Source organism: Leptonychotes weddellii, chromosome 3 (assembly GCF_054177405.1).
Source record: "Leptonychotes weddellii isolate Sample4059 chromosome 3, ASM5417740v2, whole genome shotgun sequence".
NCBI lineage: Eukaryota > Metazoa > Chordata > Mammalia > Carnivora > Phocidae > Leptonychotes > Leptonychotes weddellii.
Window position 1 is genome coordinate 80,770,895 of NC_138371.1, and position 24,278 is coordinate 80,795,172.

The 24,278-nt window shown below is 34.5% G+C and overlaps 1 protein-coding gene across 1 annotated transcript in view; it reads left to right on the forward strand.

The window, feature by feature from the left end:
- The window catches only part of LRP1B (LDL receptor related protein 1B), a 1,719,891-nt gene that overhangs the window by 838,445 nt on the left and 857,168 nt on the right, over positions 1-24,278 (forward strand). Inside the window, exon 6 of the mRNA XM_081815486.1 lies at positions 8,940-9,197. Within this exon, the coding sequence (XP_081671612.1) occupies positions 8,940-9,197 (258 nt within the window). The remainder of the gene's footprint in view (positions 1-8,939; positions 9,198-24,278) is intronic.

Genomic DNA, 24,278 nt, shown 5'->3' on the forward strand with positions numbered 1-24,278 from the left:
CTGTGTCCCAAAATCTTGATTCTCTCTCCTGACAGTGGTGTATGTCACCCTCCACTCATTCACCCAATTGTTCAAGCCAAAACATTGGGGTCATCCTTGACCCCATTCTTTCTCTCAAACCCTTTGATTCAAACTTTTAGGGGTATTCTGAATTGGACTACTCTCTTTAAGGAGCAGCCTGCATCCGGATTACTACTAATGCTCTACCTTTTTTCATAGAATTTATCACTACCAAATAATATTAAATAGTATTTGTTTGCTTGTTGTCTGCTTCCTTCACTAAAATGTAAGCTCTATGAAAACAGGGTTTTTATAGTTTTGTTAACTGCTGTATTCCTAGCATCTAGAGCAGTGCCTGAGAGAAACTAGCCATGTTCAAAAAAATATTTGTCAAATGAATAAATAAATGTGCAAATACTAAGACAGTCTTTTCTTTCATGGGGAAAGATTAAATGTGGCTTTTTACAGACCCATCTTTTCGAACAGGAACTATTTCTGAATAAGAGTTATTTAAAGGCAATTTTAGAATGATCCAACATCTATTACATTTTGAACTCAATTATTAGCAATTTATAACTTAGATGGGCATATCTGAATTGGGGGAAGAAGTATTTCTATAGCTAACGTAGTTATTGTTTCCTACAATTAGAAAGATGATGAAGAGATTAAAAGTGGCCACCTCTCAATGACTAATGTTAATTGACATCCCTGGACCATCTGCTACTTCTAATATTCACCCAATAACTTAAAATTTGAATGAATTATCCTCCGAGAGTTTGAAATTTACTAATATAACCCTTTAGTTATCAATTAAATTTCTTTCATTTCCTTGATTAAAAATCACAGTGCATTGTTTATTTCATTTTACTTATTGAAATTCAAATATATTATCATTCTTAAATTTGCAAATTCAGTAAAATACCTTTAGAAACATTGGAGAGTCCATATTCAAGTATCCCTCCACGCGTCATTCATTTATTGAATGCTGAACATGTGCCAAGTAAGATTTTCCAGGTAATAGGGGAAATACTTCCTTGCTCTGGTAGACCAGCTCTTTAAGAACAAAGAAATTGTGAGAGCTGTTCATTTGCAAAATGAAAAAGCTTTTTTTGTGTGTGCGTAGCACGATATAACTGACTTTAATTGTTTTTGTAAAATGATCTTTTTTCCTCAGATCATCACTTTTCAATCATAACATTTCAAATTAAAATATACTCTAAAAGAAAATACTTGCATTTCACTTTAATAAGGTGTAAATAACAAAAAGTTCAAACTGTTTAGAAGTCTGTGTTTAATGCAGGTGGAGAAGTAGTTTACCTGATGAGTTTTTATGATGCCAAAGACCAGATTACAAAGCATAACACTATACTAATAATTTGCCAGCACTAAATTTAGCATCATCATCTTAAAGCTGACTCTACTTTCTTTCCTGTTTCTTTTAATAACACCATTATTCTCCCCATCACCCAACTCTAAAATTTCTGCATAATTCTGGACTTCATGTCCCTTCTTGTCTACATAATTTAGAACTTCTAATTCATTACATGAATCCATCTCTACTTAAGAACTTAACACCACCTATTTTAGATTCTTATTACCTATTTTCTGAGAAATTAAAATAGCATCTCTGTATCAGTAATCCAGATATCCAAAGCCTATGTCCACAAGGTTTTCTTAAAAAGTTTGGATTGTCTTCTTTATAATTAAAAATAAAATTAGGGCTGCCTGGGTGGCTCAGTCGGTTGGGTGTCTGGCTTCGGTTCAGGTCATGATCCCAGAGTCCTGGGATCGAGCCCCACGTCAGGCTCCCTGTTCAGTGGGGAGTCTGCTTCTCCCACTCCCTCTCCCTCTGTCTCTCCTCCTTGCTCTTGCTCTCTCTCTCTCTCTCAAATAAATAAATAATAAGATTGATAACAGTGTCTGTTTACACAATATAGAACCTAGTATGTTCTAAGAATTCTCTGGGGCTTACATTTCTTCTAATGATGTCTGCTTCCAATAGGACTGTTGGCATACATGGCCATTCTTTATGTAACTGCATCAGTCTAAACAAGAGCAAAGATACCTTTTCCTTTCCCCTAATTCCTTTCCAACCTCACTCCAGAATGCGGTAGCATTACATATTTATTACCTTCTTGTCTGATACGAATTATACTGTATCACTGTTTTTTAAGATTTTATTTATTTATTTATTTAAGAGAGAGAGACAGAGAGAGAGAGAGCAAGCACTAGTGGGGGAGGGGCAGAGGGAGAAGCAGGCTCCCTGCTGAGGGAGCCTGACACTGGGCTGGATCCCAAGATCCTGGGATCATGACCTAAGCCAAAGGCAGATGCTTAACCCACTGAGCCACCCAGGCACCCCAGAATTATACCATACCACTTTAAAAGTAAAATTAAAACAATTTAAAAAATTCAATGGGAAATATATCCACCCATTATATTCTACTCACCCATATAGTATTCTAAGTATCATTTCCAGCTTGATCTTAAAACACAGTTTTGATCACATTATACTTTCTTTCTAAAATTTACATTGGTTTCCCATTGCACCCCGAATTAAAAATAAGTTTATTATCTTGACATTCAAATGACCTATGTATGCAGTCTTTCCTCAATGTACTTTCTCAGCTGCTGCAAGCTCTGAGTTTGAATGTAAGTCTTTTGACTTAGTGGCTATGTGATCTTAAGCAAGTTACTTAAACTGTATATAACTTCGTTTTCTTATCTATAAAATGTGGATAATATTAGCACCTGATTAATAGATATGTTGTGAATAAACTAATAAATGTAAAGCATGCATTATAGTGTCTGGCTCTTAAGATATACTCAAAAGGGGTTCGCTATGTTACTATCATTATGAAGTACTTCCACCATTCATGCATGCTCTACCCTCCAGAAAACTGAAAACTGAGGTCACTATCTTCCCAACATATTCTAGTCTCTCTTACATCTATGCTTTCAGCAAAATCATTTGTTCCAGCTGCATTTCCATCTCTACATTTCAATTTCTATTCCTCCATTAGGGCAAAGCTGAAATCAAATGCCATCACTGTTAAAGAGCTTTTGACACTACTAAATAGATATGTCTTAGTCTCTGTGTGCTGCTGTAACAAAATGCCACAATTTGGCATGCAATATAAATTTATTTCTCAGAGTTCCAGTGTCTGGGAGTCTGAGATCAGGGTGCCAGCAGGCCTGGAGAGGACTTCTGGGTCACAGATCTATTGTACTCTTACATGATGGAAGGGGCTAAGGATCTCTGTGGAGACTCCTTTATAAGGTACTAATCCTATTCATGAAGGCTCCATCTTCATGACTTAAGTACCTTTCAAAGGCCTCCCCCCTTAGTATCATCACCATTAGGATTTCAACATTTGAATTTGGGGGGACACAAACATTCAGACCATAATAAGATATAGCTAACCATTCTTTGAAACTCAATGCTATTATGTATCTTTTATAAAAGACATCAAACCTGACTTAAAAAATACAGACCTTTGTATATACACCTTAATCTTTCTACTAGATTATATTTTTCTTAAAAGCAGACTGTTTTACTGATCTTCAAATTCTAGTTGGATACCTTAGATCTATGAATACTAAATAATAAGATAAAAATACAATAAATAAAGCATTTTCATCCAAACAATAGTTTAGCATAAATACATCGTGACAAGTAGTGCTAAGATAAATTATAGCAGAGTTGTAGCAATATGCATCTTTTTAAAAGATTTTTTATTTATTTATTTGACAGAGAGACAGTGAGAGAGGGAACACAAGTAGGGGCAGTGGGAGAGGGAGAAGATGCAGGGCTCAATCCCAGGACCCTGGAATCATGACCTGAGCCAAAGGCAGACCCTTAATGACTGAGCCACCCAGGCGCCCCTGCATTTTTTTTTTTTTTTGCTTAGCTCAATACTGTTTTTAATGCAGTTTAATGTTTCCACATTTGGTTCATATTTTATTTTTACTTTTATAAAATGTGATATAATACTTTCCTCGGATATAATGCATGATATTCTAAATGTTACTCAGTTCAGTAAATATATTTTTCCATTAAAAAAATAGTTGAAAGAAATAGAGAAACAAATTTGGCCATGTATGCTTTTGACATGATAAGAAAAAAAATTCAACCCCATATCATTTTTGTTGTTGTTTTTTCTACTTATGTTAACCTCATTCACATTTTTGTTTGGTTTGGTTGACTTTGACCTCTACTTAGTATTATTTGAATAATGCTTTTCCTCACTTTTTAAACTAGATAATTTCCTAATACTTCATATTCCACTTCTTCTGTTTTTTGCACAAATTTGGAAGATTTTTTTTTTTTTTAATTTATAGTCTCTTTACACTGATTGCTCTTCATTTTGTTTCCTATTGTGGTTCATCTTCCTGTGGCAGGTTGCATTTTTTATTACAAATTGTTAGCATTTTTACTTCTCATTTCTAACTTCATCCCATTTTCATTATTTTTAAAGATTTTATATAATTTGTATATGATAAATTAAAAGTAAAACTTTAAAAATTCCTCTTTCAATTATTTCAAGTTTGTATTTGTTAACAACCAATTCTTTGGGTTGCGTAGATGATAGTTTTCTGTTTTCTTACACAGTCTTACTCTGACCCTTCATTTTATATATTTTACATGTGAGTCATTATTTAACTTTTATCCAGTTGAACCTGAGATTCTTTTTTTTTTTTTTTTCATCTTTGACTCAACACATATTAAGGTACAGCTACTGAGCTTCATTCAGTGGAGATAATTGCTCACAATTGCAGAGAATTTAGAACACAATGTAACTAGTTAATAAACATTTATATGTGTATATATATCCATGTACATACATTTGTTATAACATAGATATTTATTAGGTTTATATTTATGTGTAAGTAACTGAATCCATAATTCTAATCGTGTAAAAGGAAAGTACCTTAACTAATATTCTTAGAATTGAATAGAAGAATAAGAAGTTTAAAAGAAACCTGAAAATTAAGTTTTATTCACTCTGAAAACATTCATTTAGAATTAACCATCTGTCAAAAGCATATTATTATAAATGTATACATATATATTTAGTATATTCTTGACTATGAGAGGATAAGGATATGTTTGCAAGGATGTGGTTATAGTGGCTTGGAATTTAAATAGGCATTTTCATGAATCTAGTCAGATGAGCTTCTCCATGTTTCCAAGTTTCTCTTTTTAATTCAGTTTTCTAATCAGTCTTCAAAAATTGTAGCTCTGATTAATATAACGTGTATGATAGGAAAAAACCACCTTCTGACCATACAGAGCATAAATACACATCTTTATAACTGTTTGGGAGAGAAAATACCTGTTTTTTATGCCATTGACATATGGTGAATGGTGAAGAAGATGAGGACAATTTTCCTCCCCCAGCATGACACAATTGACAACCTGTTGGAAAGGTTTATTCAAGCTAAGTCTTGGTTCTTTAAGTTAGAATATTCATTGAGGGCTTTCTTATGTTTTGATCTCTTCTATATGGAAACTTAGTATTTATCACTTCTCACTAAGCCATGATGTAGGTATTCCTTTAACTGAAGTCATCTAATGTGCTTTCCAACTATTCCTTTGGGAAAACTGTCTGCTGACTCTAACGATGGCATTTTTTAAGAACATTACATTTATTCTGATCAGACTTATATCCTTGTTACCCAAGCTAATGGTGTTCTTACCTTGGCATGTGGAAACTCGAGGTAATGATGTACACTAGAGATCAGACATAGTGTGGGTTGAGGCAGATTACTTATGCAGGCTTTCATGAAGTAGGAAAAAGAAAAAAAAGGTTTATATCCTTAGCCCTTGATTATTTTTGTGGGTTCCTGTGTTTCACCGGCTTCCTCCCGCCACCATAAGTCGGCCTTATGTTATTTGTGTAAAGAGGGAAATCACAGTTAATAATTAACTGAGACACATGAATAGTATTTCAGTGAAGCACATCACAACTAACAAGTATCCTTCCTCCAGTGTATCATTTGAATTTTTAAAGTCACCGTTATCAAATCAAACTACCTCAAATTATGAAGCATCTGCTTTATTGGTTTTCTGTTTAACAGAAGTTATAAAATCAGTGGTTGTTATGTTTGGCATTGAAACAATCAACTGAATCACTCAAAAAGCAACTACAAAAATCAGATAGATTGATCAGTTTTGTCAAGTAAACATTGCCTGTGTTGACCATTAATTCATTTTCATCTCAGTTTCTAAGGGGAATCAGTGTCACTTCATATTCTAGCCTCACTCCAAAGAATGTTTATTACATAAGTAAATTTACTGACTGGTAGCCAGTTAAGAAATTATTGTCTACATCTGGACTTCTCATAAAACTTGGAAGCAAAGAAACTTTCAGTAGTGGTTCACTTTTTAATGAGAGGCAATTTCACTAAAGGTCATTTCAGTTGTCAAATTAAGCACTGACAGACTGGCAATATATCTTTGTTAACCTCATAACACTGTTAACCTCATAACACAGCCACCTAAGATCCCTTCGTAACCTGAGAAATATATGATCCAACAGGTTTCAGGAGTGCTAAGGTCAACTGAAAAACAACAGTGCTAGGAGTGTTGAAAAGGGACTAAGTCTGGACTTCCAAATTAAGGAATGGCAAGGGCAAACATTGCATGGTTCAAGATGGATTTAAGATGTTAAGAGAGAAGCCAACTAGCTAACCAAGCTTGGATGTGGTCCCGTGACAAGGTTATGTCAAGCAGAGATAATACACGATTTTACTAATTCTTCTGAGAGAACTTTTTATCGTGGAAATGATCTCTGCATTTTAGAGACTTCTTTTTTGTTGGGTTAATTAATTGTATAATCTCATTGAGACGTTTTATTGTTGTTTATTTTCGTTTGTTTTGATGTTTTTATTAAGTCAAAAACTTCTAGTGTCTCTCTGAACGTGGAGAAGAATTTTATGCCTTGATTGAGTTAATTCCTTAGGGGGTAAAAATCCAAATGCTGTTCTATCTGAGTAAAACACAAGGAGCCTGATGTCCCTACTCACATCAGAAATGATGAAGACCATTAAATAATCTTTTAAAAGTTTAGACTTGTTAAATTATATTACTCATAATTTACATATTTGCTTTTGTCCTACCTTTACAATGTTCAGGGTCAGTTTCTTGAATGATCAAATGATGTTTATGAAATTTTCTGTTAGCCAGTCTTTCTCTGGATTCCATTCATCGATTAAGAAAACCAAATTATTTTGTAACATTTCACCAAATGCTTCTAAAGAACTCTGCAAGAATTCCATGTGTCCATTTTAGTATTCAGAAATTTTTATTGAATAATCACTAGATTCTAAATACTAGGGGTACAGCAGCAGAAGTAGAAAATAATAAACCAGAAAAACAATATATATTACAATGTTTGGTCATTAAAGGGAAAAAATGAAGCAGGGAAGGTTTATAGGGAGTTTGAATATAGAGTTTGTAGGGGCTTGCAATTTTTACAAAGTAAAGTGGTAAGAGAAGTTTTCACCAGAAAGGTAGCATTCAAATAATACCATAAAGGAGGTGAGCAAGTCAGGCTTTCTGATATATATGGGGGTGATTGCTCTAGGAACAAGGAAGGGCTTCTGAGATGGAAGCTTATTTGGCTTGTTGTTTAAAGAACAGTAAGAAGGGTGGTGTGTCTGGAGGGAAATGGCAAGGGTGAGAGTAGTAAGGAGAAAAAGGAAATGAGGTCACACAGGTAATGAATATAGATCATGGAGGGGTTTATAGGGCATTATGAAGGCTTTGACTTTTACTCTGATTGGAATGGGACCCTTTTGAGGAATTGGGCAGAAGACTGACTTAATTGACATTAATATTTAAAGGTATAACTCTGGCTATCGAGTTGAGATAGACTAAAGAGGAGGAGGGCATTGATGGAAGCAGAGAAACCAGTTAGAAGACTCTTGGAATGATCTAGTTGAGAGATGATGGCAGCTTGGAGCAGGGTGATAGTTAGTAATAGTCACTGAGGAATGGTGGGATTCCTCATATGTTTGGCATCAGAATCAAAGATATTTATTGATACTTTGGATGTAAGGCAGAAAAAAAGAGGAATTGAGGATTTTCAAATTTTTTATTTCCTAATTAGCACAGAAGCTACTCTGATTATGACTGTATCACTGAACCTTTTCAATACTAATTTTACATGAAATTTTACTGTTATCTTTAAATCTTAACAAGCATTGAAATTTTGGTCAATTAGTACATATTCATTAAAATCTCACTAATCCTAATGTAAGCAAAGATGAATTGTTCTAAAAGTAATATCAAACAAGTTTCTTTTATTTCTACAATCTTATCTTCCTGACTATAGAGAAGGAACATGGAAAGAAGTAGCTCAGTAATTAGAATCTAGTCACTAAGGGAATTTGGGTCAGTCAAGGAGCCAGTGTGGTTGAAGTCACAGGTGCTGTTTGTATGGGCCTGTGAGCTTTGCATGTTTCACTCCAGAGAAATCCATTTCTGGCTTCATATATCCACCTCAAAAAGGCATGCCTTTTTGCTCACAAGGGAAGCCTATAAGTCTGTATGGAGAGGTCAGTCCAGATCCATCTTCATTGCTAAAAAAACAAAACAAACAAACAAAAAACAAAATAAAGCCAAAAAACAACAACTAACAGAACTTACTTTATTTACCAACAATGAAAGTAAATAGCATTGTCCTCACATTTACACAACACATTACAACTAAGAAAATAAAGAATACAAGTGCTTAGTGGTCTATGTTTTCCTTAAAGAAGTGAACTGAATTATAGTGAAGCATATATAGGAACTATTAATAAATACTTTGCAAGCATTTTTTTTTATTTTAAAGATGCATTAAAATATAGGAATAAGTTTTAGTAAGTGATGTAAAATTGTGAAAAAAAAATTGACTGATTGAACTCACTTCTTTCTTTCTCTTTTATTCCAGAACCTACAGATAGGTTGCCTATGCTGTTAATTGCAAATTCTGAAACAATCGAGGTTTTCTATCTCAATGGAAGTAAGATGGCAACCTTGAGCTCAGTCAATGGAAATGAAATCCATACTCTGGATTTTATTTATAATGAAGACATGATTTGTTGGATTGAATCAAGAGAATCTTCAAATCATCTCAAATGTATCCAGATAACAAAAACAGGAAGGTTAACAGATGAGTGGACAATCAATATTCTTCAATCCTTCCACAGTGAGTATTTCAATTCATATTATATATCATCCTTTAAGGATTTCATTTACAGATCAGTAAACAGGATTCTTAGATTTTTATAGCATAGTATTTGGCTATTGGAAACCTATATATGCAAATATGAATATGCTTAAATAAATGTATTCACTACCTGTTTTGAATATACACACACATACACATATAGTTTCATTGTTTATGTAAGTAGTAAGTTACAGTTAAATTCTTTATTTAATGCTTATTCCAGTGTCATCTAAAGGAGAATTGTAATTTGCCACTGAGTGTTAGTTCACAATGTGATAGTGAAGGTGGGATTTTTAAAAAGCAAGAAACAGAGTTGATAATTATAAGCTCATCAACTGTAGTGTTTGTTAAAATGCCTTAAAACTATTAGATTTATGCTAATTGGTAACAACTACCTCTGTTTGTTGACTTTTTTCTTAGCAAATCAGAGTTTTTATGCATCTTCCAAAAGAGTGATTTGTGATTTTGATTTACTTTGATTTCTCATGCCACAAATTCACAAACTAGCAACTGTACTTCCTTCATATTACCGTAAATGGAAATCACATTGTTACACAGACACACAAAAAAGTCCCTTCTTTTGCCCTGGTGCTTGCTCGCTCTCTTTCTCTCTCTCTCTCTACCTCTCCTGAACTCCACCCCTCCAAAATAGGAGTATAAATTTTATTTGTGCCTGCCTGGGGAAACTGTATGCATGAGAAATTCAAGATATGTCCATTTATTTTATGATTTACAGAAAAAAAATTATTCTTGAAAACACTGCTAACATAAAAATTGGTAGAAAAATAAAGAAAAATGTGCAGTCAGGCTAAGAAGGAAAAAAAAACCAGTGCTTTGAAAGAATAAATGTAGTTTTCAGATGTAGAATGGTGATTTGGATTCAATAATTATATTTTATTAATATTTTTGACATACAGTTAAAGGAATTGGTTATTAATCTTTATTAAATGTAAGAAAATAATACCATGTAATATATAATAAGTATGACTATATTAAATGAATCAGTGGCAGAAATTATAAAAAATGCAGTATAAAGGTATGATTGTATATAGTTAAATGAACATAAATAAATGTTTAACAAATCGAATCCAATGCTTTGAAAATCCTCTTAACGTAAATAAAACAATTGCTAAAGCCATTTCTTGCAGAACTGGATGAAAATGCCTAGCAAAAGCAGTAAACACTGGCTATTTTCAATGATTCTATGGAAAATGATAATTCCTAATAAATAATAAATAACAAGGGCTACATACACAAGGAGTACTGCTGTGTGACTTGAGTATCTCAGCCATTGGCTGAGCCAGCTGTTGGAAACTGTTCAAAAAAAGGCCCCAGTCTCTGCCATGTTAGTGATTACCTTAACTAATCCAAATGCATTTGTCCCTTGCAAATGGAATGAATACTGGCAGTCAAACAGCGAGGATATTCACTAAGTTGCCAGGTAAAATTATTTTCCAGGTTTACTTGAGCAACTTTTCTACATGTAACATGCTCTATTAGTAGTAGCAATTTCTTCTGTAATATGTATTTTTAAAACAACTTTTATTTTTTTTATTTTTTTATTTTTTTAGTACATCTAGGGATGGTCAAGCAGTTGCACATTAGAACATCTATAGAATATAATTTGTAATTTAGAATACATTTGAGTTATGTGACAATTCTTGGCAAATCTAGAAAATGAAAGAGATTTTTGTTAAGCAATTCACTGAAATGCTGAATAGAACATTCATTTTGAATTATAAATAATAAATGCAATGGAAATCTTCTAATTAGGATAAATGTTTTTTGACGAAGTCAGATAAAGTCAGGTTTAAGCTACTCAATTTCAGTCACTGTAGAAAAAAGTGATTAAATGTGTGGAAGTAATTTAATGATGGGAGTAAAGGAGAGGTGTGAGCAAGGCTGGGCTCCTCTATCGTTGCTTGTAAACCATGCATTTTATCAACATGTCAGCGAATAGCTGCCATTGGATATGGTGGGCTCTTCATTCACTGTGACAGTTTTTGAGTTGATAATGAAGTTTGAATATTCCTTGCATGTATAATTACATAAAATCTCTGCTGTACCAGATAAACAAAAATAATGAACTGATGGGAGTATGCCTGAATACCTGTCACTATCCACTCTTCCATAGATGCTTTCCTCTGAATTTGCCTCAAGAAAGCATTCTTTTTTGAAACAAAATATTAAAAAATTTTTTTTCAAAAAATGAGGAGGAAAGCAATCGCTACAGGTCAAACTTACTTGCATTTAAAATTTGCATAATGGTTTATTTAAACAGTTTTAGTGCAATATTAAAATCTGTATTTTCTATCTCATCTCACTGGATACACACCACATTTCTGTCCTTCCTGTTTTGTCATAGAAAAAAATTTCAGCTACAGACCTCAGATATATTAGACAATCCCGAGTGGCTAGAACAAAGGCAGACATGGGACAGCTAAATCTTATGTTCTTTCTTCTACATTAGAAAGGCAAATACTGGTGCTTTCAAAGAACCTCCCACATCTTCCACAAATAATATCTATGATGTGTGTGCGTGTGTGTGTGTGTGTGTGTGTGTAGCTAGTTAATACCACATATTCCTGCTGGGATCTGGAATTTTAGCAAAGTTATCAGGCCACACATTGAGTTCTAAAAAAAAAAAAAAAAAGAGAGAGACAGTTAAAATTAGCAAAGATGTTGATCTGAGGACACATTTCCAGAGAACTTTCAGAATTCCCTTTTTGATACCATATGCTTAATGTTGTAGGCAGTGATATTAAATTATGTCTTAATTTTTACATTAACATTAGGTGAATTTATACTTTGAAGTAAGTAAACCATTCTGATTTACAATCAAGATGCAATCATAAAAGACTGTCCTGAACACCTAGTAAAAAGAAAAGAAGAACAAAAAACACTCTCAGCACTCTTTTCCTCTATAAATTTGTATTTATTGTTAGTTCAGTTGTCAGGCTGCAAAGAACTAAATTACTATTTACTGTCATTTGGCAACATGCTTGAAACTCACCAAAGCAGATATTAAACATGTGCTAAGCTTCAATTGTTGTTATTTTTTTTTCCTATGAATTTGGTCAAATATACCTTACACACTAGAAATGTATTCCCCTACAAATTTTGCTTGATGTTATATAGAATTTTTAAACCATTATTCTCATAGTATTTTTTGTCTAGATTCACGTGTCTGCTTGTTTCATTATAGATTTTAATAATCAAAGTGGGACTCTCTTGATGATCCCATCATGAGGCCATATATCAGGTAGAACAAAATTTTTGGCAGGTTTTCCTAATCTATCAATCTGAAACTTGAAAATTAAAATGCTCTTTTCATGATGAATAAATAAGTCATATACTATATTTGAAATCCATGACATCTAATTACTGAAACCTGTTTCTGTCTTAATAAACTCTATCGTGATAGAAGGAAGAAGGAAATGAGGGAAGGAGAGAAAAGAGAAGGAAAAAAAGAAGCTATTATTTTTATGGCAAGTAGCTCTAGTAAAATAATTTCTGACTTAATGTTTATTTGATAATTTTTTCTCTATAATAATTATTTAACTCTTTCTTTTTATTTTGCATTTCCTTAAAGAATTTATGTCAAGTAAAATAGGCATTTTTTTCTCCTCATATTCCTTGACCATTAGAAATTTTTAATGTTGTAGACACATTTACAATAAGAACTTAGCATCAACTCTAAAGACAGTGAGAAAAAGGAGCATAATTAAGCAAAGTAATAAAACTAGCATGTAGCACTTCAGTTTTTGATTAAGATTCTGGGTTTTTTAATTTTAAATTTTATTTTTTTCAGACTGTAACATCTTGCGACTTGTACATTTGTTTTAACACTGGTTTATATTTCTATCGCCACAATATTTGGGGTAAAAGGAATGGTGAGTTGATATGGTCCTAGCTCTGTCATTAACTGGCTACCTGACCTTATGCAAATAGTTTTAAAATGAAAGAACTTACTCACATAACGACTAAGATCCTGCCCAGATTTAAACAAACTTTCCCCTTCCATTACTTTGTGTTTTTCTTGTAATTTGAGATATTCCTGTGTGTGTGTGTGTGTGTGTGTGTGTGTGTGTGTGTGTGTATGAGAGGAGAAACATTTGTTTCCTCCACCTTTTTATCCCTTTCTTATTTTTCTCCCACCTAATCACTCACAATAGGTACACTTCAGTCTCTTTATAATACAAGTTCCTAAAACATGCTCCTTGGGACACCAGTTCTGTAAGACATTTTTGGAAAAATGATTTTGTCGTCAAATGGATTTAGGAAATTTTGCATGCTATGGAACCTATTGGAGATTTATATGTACATAGCATGTTAAAGATTATTCAAAACCCTTCGGTAAAGTACCTGTTTTACTTTGTGTAGCCCAGGATTTCCTTTACTTGAGTACTGAACACTTGATTGATATTTTTGTGGGTGTGTCTGTGAGTGTTTCTTTGGATATTTGTTTCTAAGGAGGTGGTATGAGTGTGTATATATGCCTAATATGTATTAACATCCCAAATATCTAGGGTTTTATGTTATCCACTTTGAGAAATACTGTTTTAAAGGTCTTAGGGAGAATCACTCAGATTGGATTCTCTCATCACTTTCTTATATATTTACTGTCTTTGTGACTAAAGCTATACAAGCTATGTGTGCAAGAAGCTATAGAGAGTTCCTATAATCACAGTTTTTTAGCTTTTTCTTCCTAATGGCCCAATTACTTTTAGTTTGCACACAAAGGATATAGGGTCCAAATACCACATACCTTGAGATTATGATAACAACACCAGAGTCTGTTTCAGAATTGGAGCTGACAGGAATTAGATATGCAATAAAGATTTGCACATATGTGAAATTCATTCCAGGAAAAGGCCTAGCCTAAAAGATCATTTGTGGTTGAGGATGATAGCAAAGAGTATATTTTAGTACTAATTTTAAAATATAGGCAGTGTCTGGTAACTTTAAAATTTTAACATTTTTTTCCAGAGTTAGGAAGAATATGGAGACAAAAACATTTTGATGATAGAGGAGCAATGTCAGTCAGAGAAAGACAAATATCAAATGATTTCACTCATATGGGGAATTTAAGAAACTAAACTGATGAACACAGAGGAAGAGAGGGAGACAAACTGAAAGAGCTTCCTAACTATAGGAAACAAACTGAGGGTTGCTGGAGGGAATGTGGGTGGGGGAAGTGGGGTAACTGGGTGATGGGTATTAAGGAGGGCACTTGATGGAATGAGCACTGGGTGTTATATGAAACTGATGAATCACTAAATTACCGCTGAAACTAATAATATACTATATGTTAATTAAATTGAATTTAAATTAAAAAAAATAGCAATGTCAAGTAAAGAGATGATAATATAGATAGTGAAGGATTTTTAAAATGTTTGTGAAATACAGGTCTAGATTAAAAAAAAAATACACTGTGTTGGGGACATATTCATAGGTGTTCTAGTTGTCAAAAAGGTAGCATTCCATAGAGTAGTCCTGATAATTTTCTAAGCATCTCATAAAACTTAGAAGGCCTCAACTCCATTATATGGAATTCCCTTTGCTTTGATTTTGTGCTTAACGAATAACTTTCAGGTTTGGTCTCTCACCATGAATTCCTCTAGGAAAGAATTTGTTGGGAGGGTTTCTGTTAGTAATTGTTTCACTGGAGCATCTTATCAGTAGTTGTAAATTGACAAATTGACATTCTGGTTGATCTCTTGGTCTCCTGGGAGTCTGGTAAACATGAAATAATTCTCCAAAGCCTACTAATCCTTTGGTGAACAACTCCAACAGCATCCCTGAAGTTGCAAATCTAATGATTAAATGTGGACTTAAGATATTCTGTAAATCGTTATCATCTTAATGACAATATTTACTTGATAACGTTATGTTTTCTTAGCAACTTTTGTTATTTTAATGTGAAAATTAATCCATAGCATCTCAATCTCCCTGTTTAAGGTGATGCTAAAGTTGCTAAACTCTCTATATTAAGTGTTATTATTCAGTTTAGTTTCACTCAAAAATAGGTAGTTATGCTATATTTCCAAAACTAAATGGTAAGGAAGCCCTATGTACTACGAGTCAACATTGACACTAATTTTCCAAAAACTCCCTTGTAATAAAACACATCCCAAAATTGTGCTAGAGAGTGTTTTTAATCCTGAAAAGTCACAAAAAGGCAATAACTCTATAGCCAAAGAAACTTCTATTTAATTTTTGTTGTTGTTGTTGGGAGATGTTATTTTGCAACAACAGCAATAATAGCAACAAAAACCTTTATGGTTTCCCTTGTGGCTTGGTAGAACAATTCAACTTTTCTGAACTGGTAAGAACAATTTATTATCCATGTGAAATACCTCACCTGGCCTTAAGACTTAGTTGGTTGTTTGTGTTGTTTAAAAATATATTGATGATTTGTTTGGACTTGTGAGAGGTAGATGAAATCAAAATTATTATAAAGTGTCTGACTTCTCCTTTATAGAAGACTCACTATGTCTGAAAGAATACTTTTTTTTTCTGAATAATTTTTGGTACATCAGTCCAGGTTCTGTGCAGGGAACAGATACCTCACTGTTTGAATCAGGAAGGGCTTTAATACAGAATGCTCTCAAAATTGTTGGAAGACATGGAGGAGAGAATTCTAGACTGTGCCTTTGGAAAAGACATCAGACAACACAGAACTTTAGAGGCTACCATGATTCTCTGCACCAGAACTATGCTGGAAGTAAAAACCCACTTCTCTTTCTACCGCTGCATTGGCAGCTGCCTTTGAAGCCCTTGGTAACTGGAGACTGGACGTCCCCAGCTGCAATCCGGAAGCAGGAAGGCTTGTGATGCAGCTGAGGCCACTCCTGCTGCGTCCACACTGCTTCCTGTCACGGACCTGGAGGACGGACACTGAGCACTACTCCAAGCAAATGTCTTATTTACAACAATTGTGCTTCCCAGTCTAAAATGTTAAAATGGGCAGGAAAGTAGCCTCCTACTTTTACTTCCAAATTCCCAAGTGCCTGTCAGTTAGCTTCCAAAAACTTAGCTTCTAGTTTGTGTGGCAAAGATAGTTCAAGGCTTTTCAATCTCTTCAAATGGGCAGAAAACAGAATGAGATTGATAAGAGCAAATCCAGGGTACCCAGCATAGATTTTTGGGGGTCTTTTACCTAGAAATAGTTAATATCAATTCTTTCTTAGTTGAAATTATTTTTTTTGCTTTAGCATAGTTACTTACAACTTCAGTAAAACCAATGTAGGAGCTGATTATTACTGTTTTGTTCTACTCCTTGAGAATTACCATTTTTTTAATTCACATTATATCAGTGTGCTTTCCACAGTTTCCTATCTTTCCTTGGAATCATCAATTTACTTCAAGAAAAGACTCCCATATTTTCTCCAAATTACCCCATTAGACCCGTCTATTATTTGTCTCCTCTCAACTGATTTCAGGAACTGGTCAAGTATTTCATCTTCCTCCATGGACATCAAAACAAAACAAAACAAAACAAAGGGTTATGTCTGGCAGGAAGAAAGATGACATCATTGAATTCTCCTGACATACACATGCAGGTTTTGAAAATAATCTTTTTATTGTTTGCTTTTGTTATCACAAAGAAAGGTACTTAGTTGTCTCTGAAGTTCTGAACAGGAATAACACTTTTTTAAAAAGACATTCTAAAATGAAATAAAGCTTTCTTTTAAACTTTTCTCTGTATCAGAGAGTTTTACTCTCTCAGAGCTTTGAGGATTTAGTTTGTAAGAAGAATATAACTGACTAAATTAGAATTATCATGGGTATCTCCACAAAAATTTTGAACTTGGAGGGGTGCGTTATGATTGTGATTACTCACACAAAAGGCCATTGGGAATTACAGCAGGTACTTAGATAATTTATGCATAAAAATGTTTGTTCCTAAACTACAGATAATTGAGGCAAAATGCTTCTAATGTGTGAACTATGCAAATTATCATCTCAGTGTTCCATCCCATTCTGTGTTAGGCCTGAGCTTTTATTTTGGGATTCTCAGGATTGTCCATCCTATTTCCATGGGATGAGATTCACACAGAATTATAAGGAGATGCAAGGTAATTATTTTGATAAACACAAGCTCAATTTTCCAACTTTTTCCCCTTGAATTATATTGGCTTATCTTGGACATATCCAGTTCAGTTCCAGACCACCATAATAAAGTGAATATCACAATAAAACAAGTCAAATATTTTTGTTTCCCAGTGAATATAAAGGAAATTTTATACTATACTATAGTCTATTAAGTGTGCAATAGCATTATGTCTAAAAAAAACAATGTACATAACTTGCTTAAAATATTACTGGGGCACCTGGGTGTAGTCAGTTAAACCTTCAACTCTTGGTTTCAGCCCAATCACAATCTTGGGGTCATTGGGCCAAGCCCCACTTCGGGCTCTGCTCTCAGTGAGGAATCTGCTTGAGATTCTCTCTCCCTCTCCCTTCACCCCTCCTGCTCATGTTCTCTCTCTCTCTCTTTCTCTAAAAATAAATAAATAAATCTTTAATATTTATTTTAATATATCTTTTATTTTAATATATCTTTAATATCTATTATTTGTCTGTATATATATATATACTTTATTGTCAAATAATGCTAACTAACACCTGAGCTTTCAGTGAGTCATAACTTTTGCTGACACAGGGTCTTGCTGCAATGCTGATGGTTGCTGGCTGATCAGGGTGGCAGTTGCTGAAGGCTGAGGTGGCTATGGCCATTTCTTAAAATAATATAGCGATGAAGTTTGCCATACAATGGACTTTAGCTGTTTCTACCACATCTACAGTTACTTCCTCCGTTGATGTGTTGCAGCCTTTAAAGTCATCCATGAAGGTTGGAATCAGCTTCTTCCAAACATCTGTGAATGATGATATTTTCACCTTTTCGCATGAATCAGAAATGTTTTAAATGGCATTCAGATTAATAAATCCCTTCCAGAAGGTTTTCAACTTATAGGCATTCCTTATTTTATTGTGCTTTGCATTATTGCACTTTGAATACATTTCATTTTTTACAAACCGAAGATTAGTGGCAAGTTTCTAGATGTCAGTTTTCTAACTGCATTTTCTCACTTCATGTCTCTGTCTCACATTTTGGTAATTCTTCCAGTATTTCATGTTTTTTCATTATTATATTTCTTATGGAGATCTGTAATCAGTTATATTTGATGGGCTCTTGTCCTAGTTTTGGGGCATCATGAATCACACCCATATAAGACAGTGAACTTAACTGATAAATATTGTAAGTGTTCTGACTGCTCCACCAGCCGACCATTCCCCCAACTCTCTCTCTCTCTCTCCTCAGACCTCCCTATTCCCTGAGACATAGCAGTATTGAAATTAGTCTAATAAATAACCCTACAGTGGCTTCTAAGTGTTCAAGTGAAAGGAAAGTGTCACATGTTTCTCACTTTAAATCAAAAGATAAAAATGATTAATCTTAGAGCATGTCAAAGACCAAGACTGGCTGGAAGCTAGGATTCTTGCACCGGTTAGCCAAGTTGTAAATGCAAAGGAAAAGTTCTTGGCAGAAATGAAAAATGCTACTCCAGTGAGCACATGAGTGATAAAGTGAAACAACTTTATTGCTGATATAGAGAAAGTTTTAGTTGTCTGGATAAAAGATCAAATGTTCTACAACATTCCCTTAAACTAAAACCAAAGCCAGAACAAGAACTTAACTCTCTTTAATTCTGTGAAGACTGAGAGGTGAGGAAGCTGCAAGGTGCAAGATAAAGGAACAAGTGCTGGTATAGAAGCTATAGCAAGTTATCCAGAAGATCTAGCTAATATCATTAATGGAGGTAGCTACACTAAACAGATGTTCAGTGTAAACAAAACACCTTCTGTTGGAAGAAGATGCCATCTAGGATTTTCATAGCTACAGAGGAGAAGCCAATGCCTGGCTTCAAAGCTTCAAGAGATAGCCTGACTTCATGTTGGGCTAATGCAGCTGGTGACTTTCAGTTAAATCCAATACTCATTTACCATTCCAAAAATCCTAGGGCCCTTAGAATTATGGTACACTACTCTGCCTGTATTCTGTAAATGGAACAACGAAGCCTGGATGACAGTACCCATCTGTTTACAACAGGGCTTACTGAATATTTTAGGAACACTGTAGAGACCTATTGCAAAAACAAAAAACAAAAAACAAAACAAAAAACAAAACACCAACAACAAAAAAACAAGAATTCTTTCACCATATTACTGCTCATTGATAATACACCTGGTCACCCAAGAGCTCTGCTAGGGGTATATAACAAGATTAATGTTGTTCTCATGCCTACTAACACAACATCCATTCTGCAGCCTATGGATCAAAGAGTAATTTTGACTTTCAAGTCTTACTATTTAAAAAATAATATTTCTTTTTTTAAAGATTTTATTTATTTGACAGAGAGAAGGCACAAGCAGGGGGAGCATCAGGCAGAGGGAGAGGCAGAAACAGTCTCCCTGCTGAGCAGGGAGCCCGACATGGGGCTCGATCTCAGGACACTAGGATCATGACCTGAGCCGAAAGCAGACGTTTAATTGGCAGAGACATCCAAGGCAACCCAAGAAATATATTTCTTAAGGCTATAGTTGCCATGGACAGTGCCTCCTTTGATGGATATGAGCAAAGCAATTGACACCCTTCTGGGAAGGATTTACCATTTTGGTTGCCACTATGAAGTAGAGCTTGAAGATGTGACTGAATTTCTGCATTATTATGATAAAACTTGAATGCGTGAAGAGTTGCAAAGAAGGTGGTTTTTGAGGTGGAACCATGGTGAAGATGCTGCAAAGATTGGTGAAATGTCAACAAAGTATCTAGAATATTACATAAACTTAGGGGATAAGGCAGCATAGCAGGGTTTGAAAGGATTGACTCCAATTTTCAAAGAAGTTCTACTGTGCATAAAATGCTATCAAATAGCATTGCATGCTACAGAGAGGCTGTTGGTAAAAGGAAGAGTCCATTGATGTGGCAAACTTCATCATTATCTTATTTTAAGAAATGGCCACAGCCACCTCAGCCTTCACAACTGCCACCCTGATCATCCAGCAACCATCAGCATTGAAGCAAGACCTTCTGTCAGCAAAAGTTATGAGCCCTGAAAGCTCAGGTGTTGGTTAATATTATTTGGCAATAAAGCACATTTTAATTAAGGTATGTACATTGTTTTTTTTTAGACAGAATGCTGTTGCACTCTTAATAAACTACATTATAGTGTAAAAATAACATTTATATGCACTGGAAAACAAACAAACAAAATATTTGACATGCGTTTTGCAATACTCGCTTTATTGTGGTTGTCTGGAACTGAACTCATAATATATCCAAGGTATGTCTGTAGTTCGTATTGAATGAAGCATCAGATTTATTTCTAGGCATCATTATATAAAGTTTAAAAGTATTGAAAGATTATTATAGCCAGATATTCAACAAATACATAATTTTCTTAGGGTTTCTGCTGGAACTTTAAAAAAAAACATTACTTTTAAACTAATAATATTGATATTGAAATCAAGTAGTATCAGCATATGAGAACCAAAGTTTTAAAAATAGGTGTTTTCTTACCCAAAATTAGATCTAAGATGGGCTTTGAGTTTTAGGGGATGTATATGCCTTATATGCCTTATTTATTTATTTATTTTATTTAAATTATTTTGAAAAATAAATAAAAATTTCAGAATTTTTTGTTAGCAATCATTTTATTTGTCTATAGATTACAATATACATTGAGTATTTCATGGTTCTGAATGCTAGGAACTGAATGTTTGTGTACCCTCAAAATTCATAATGTTGAAGCCCTAATCCCCAATGTGGTGGTATCTGGATGTAGGCTCTTTGAGAGGTAATTAGGTTCAGGTGAAGTCATAAGAGTAGATTCCCCCAAGATGGGATTAATACCATTATAGAAGAGGAGATGACCAGAGATCTCTCTCTCTTCCATGTGAAAATGCAGAAAGAAGATGGTGTCTGAACCTGAAAGAGAGCTCTCTCTAAATACAGAATCAGCTGGCACCCTGAAATTGGACTTCCCAAAATCGAGATCTGTGGGAAATAAATCTGTGTTGTTTAAGATATCCAGGCCACGGCATTTTGTTATAGGCACTCAAAGTGACTAAAACCTTCTCTTTTCTTCATTCTAAAAATAGAAGTACATTTATTTCTTGGTGTATCCCTCTGGAGTGTGATGGGACAAATCCCCAGAAAAACAGACAGACAGACAAACAAAAAAACACTCTTCTTCTATGTGTACAGTTCTTAAACTAACATTAGAATCAGATGTCTGAGGTGGAGGACTGTAAATTTGTCACTGTGGTGATCGACTAAATCTGGATTTCTCCTGTGTTATTCTTTAATTCAGAGATGCTTTAAAACCTTCAGGATGCATCACTGTAAATCCTAGAAATAATCTCCACCCATGTCAAATAAATTAAACTGATCATTTGTGATTGTTTTTGACTCTTGGGCTTAACTTTTAATTTTTTTTAAATAAAATAAATAGAAACAGTCCAAAGGTATTTATTGTTTTTTATTATGTATATGTCTCCAAAGAATTCATGCCATTTCATTACCATCATGTAATTAATCTTAACAGTAGAGTAAGTTTAATCTAAAATGTTTGCTAGTAGTGAACATATCTGAGGAAACATCTTACAGATATTTGGTGTTTGGGTTTCTCACTTGGATTCTTTTTTTTTTTTTTTTTTTTACCAGACCCAATGCAACTGATAGCATTGGTCCAACTAAACCTCTATTTACAGAATCAGTCCTCTAGAAATACATCAGTACATTTTTTCTCTTATTGTACATTGGAACTAATAATGCAGGAAAACATATCATTTTTTATTTGTTTTGTTTCAGATTCTGGGTCTGTCACTTGGGTAGATTAAGAAATATGACAAATATGAATAATAATAATAATACTATAATATTATATTATATAAGATCAAATATGATAATTGCATCATATATCATATAAATACATAGTAATAATCATCATTTAATCAAAAGTTTGTGTTTTTAGGGGCATCTGGGTGACTCAGTCAGTTAAGCGTCTCTCTTCAGTTCAGGTCAATGATCCCAGGGTCCTGAGATCGGGCCTGCATTGGGCTCCCTGCTCAGCAGAGAGCCTGCTTCTCCTTCTCCTCCCTGCTCCTGCTCTCTCTCACAGTCTCTGTCTCTCTCTCTCCAATAAATCAATAAAATCTAAAAAAAAAAGTTTGTGTTTTTAGGGATATGCGTCAAAAGGTAATCTAATATGTACAACCAGAAGAAGTCAAGGTAACCAGTAGTCTCAGAGACAAACCATGGCCAAGGTGCCAGTATATTCTTAATCAAAGCTGCAAAGCTCTGAGAGTCATAAAAGGATTCTTGGGAGGCATAGACAACAAAGAAGGACTGTAGAAAATTGGAAGCAGTAAGGTTGTAGAAGTCAAGATGTGGCAGTTTTAATGCAAAAGTGGATGTGACGGCATTTCATCCCCAGTACAACATTTTGTCAGGACAGTGTTCTGATCTTTGCTTTATTATCCCTTCTTATTCACTTAAGCTCACCAGTTGTCATTATTCTTCCAACTGTTATATGGCACTATCATCCCTCAACTATTCCTGCAAATTGCTATCTGCCCAATTATGTTTTCATAATAGTACTCATCCACATTAAATAATGTAAATCTTTCTTATATACATATTTCCTGGGTAAAGAATAGTGGCTTGCCAAATTTGAGCTCACGGTAAAATCAAGGAAAATATTGCAGCTGATTAAAGAACAAAGGAGCTGTGACTTAAGATGACTCCCAAACTGATTGAATTAGAGGTGAGGGCACACATTTTAGGCAGGAGGTTCTTTAGCAAAGACTAGCATGAATAGAACAGCAGTATTGATTTGGAAACATTTACTGGGAACTTACCTGGGCTAAACACAATTCTAGGTTTGGGGAATATAGCAGTGAATAAGATATACAGAATCTGCTAGCATGGGGCTTACATTCTAATGTGGGGAGATAGTGAACTACTAAATAACTAGTTAATTTCTATCAGTGATGAATGTTACAAAGAAAATGAAAATAGGGCAATGGTATTGACTGGTGGGGATGAGTCACTGTGTGTGGAGGGTGAGTGAGGTGGTATTTTTAATATCCACTGGTCAAGAGAGGCCTTTCTGAGAAACTGACATTTGAGCAGACACCTGAATGAAGCGAGAGCCCAAACCATGCACATTCAGATACTCTTCTCTTGAAGATCAAGTTCAAATGTCCTAAGGTGGAAGCTTTCTTTGCAGGTTCAGGAAAAACTAAGGAGACCAATGTGATTGGACCAGAGTAAGCAAGGCAGATATGAGATGGAAGGGAGTTTAAAGACCTAAGCGATGTTAAAGACTTTAGATTTTATGCTAATGTGGCGAGAAGTCATTGGAGATTCTAAGGAGAGGAGTGATATTTTGGAAAGTAAGAATATAGACTTAAGATTATTTGTTCCATTTCTTTGAAAAAAGCTGGTGGTATTTTGATAGGGATTGCATTAAATGTGTAGATTGCTCTAGATTTCTATGGAACCAGAAAAGACCCCGAATAGCCAGAAGAATGTTGAAAAAGAAAAGCAAAGTTGGCAGCATCACAATCCCGGACTTCAAGCTCTATTACAAAGCTGTCATCATCAAGACAGTATGGTACCAGCACAAAAACAGACACATAGATCAATGGAACAGAATAGAGAGCCCAGAAATGGACCCTCAACTCTATGGTCAACTCATCTTCGACAAAGCAGGAAAGAATGTCCAATAGAAAAAAGATAGTCTCTTCAACAAATGGTGTTGGGGAAATTGGACATCCACATGCAGAAGAATGAAACTGGACCATTTCCTTACACCACACACAAAAATAGACTCAAAATGGTTGAAAGACCTAAATGTGAGACAGGAGTCCATCAAAATCCTAGAGGAGAACACAGGCAGCAACTGTCTTTGACCTCAGCCGCAGCAACTTCTTCCTAGAAACATCGCCAAAGGCAAGGGAAGCAAGGGCAAAAATGAACTCTCAGGA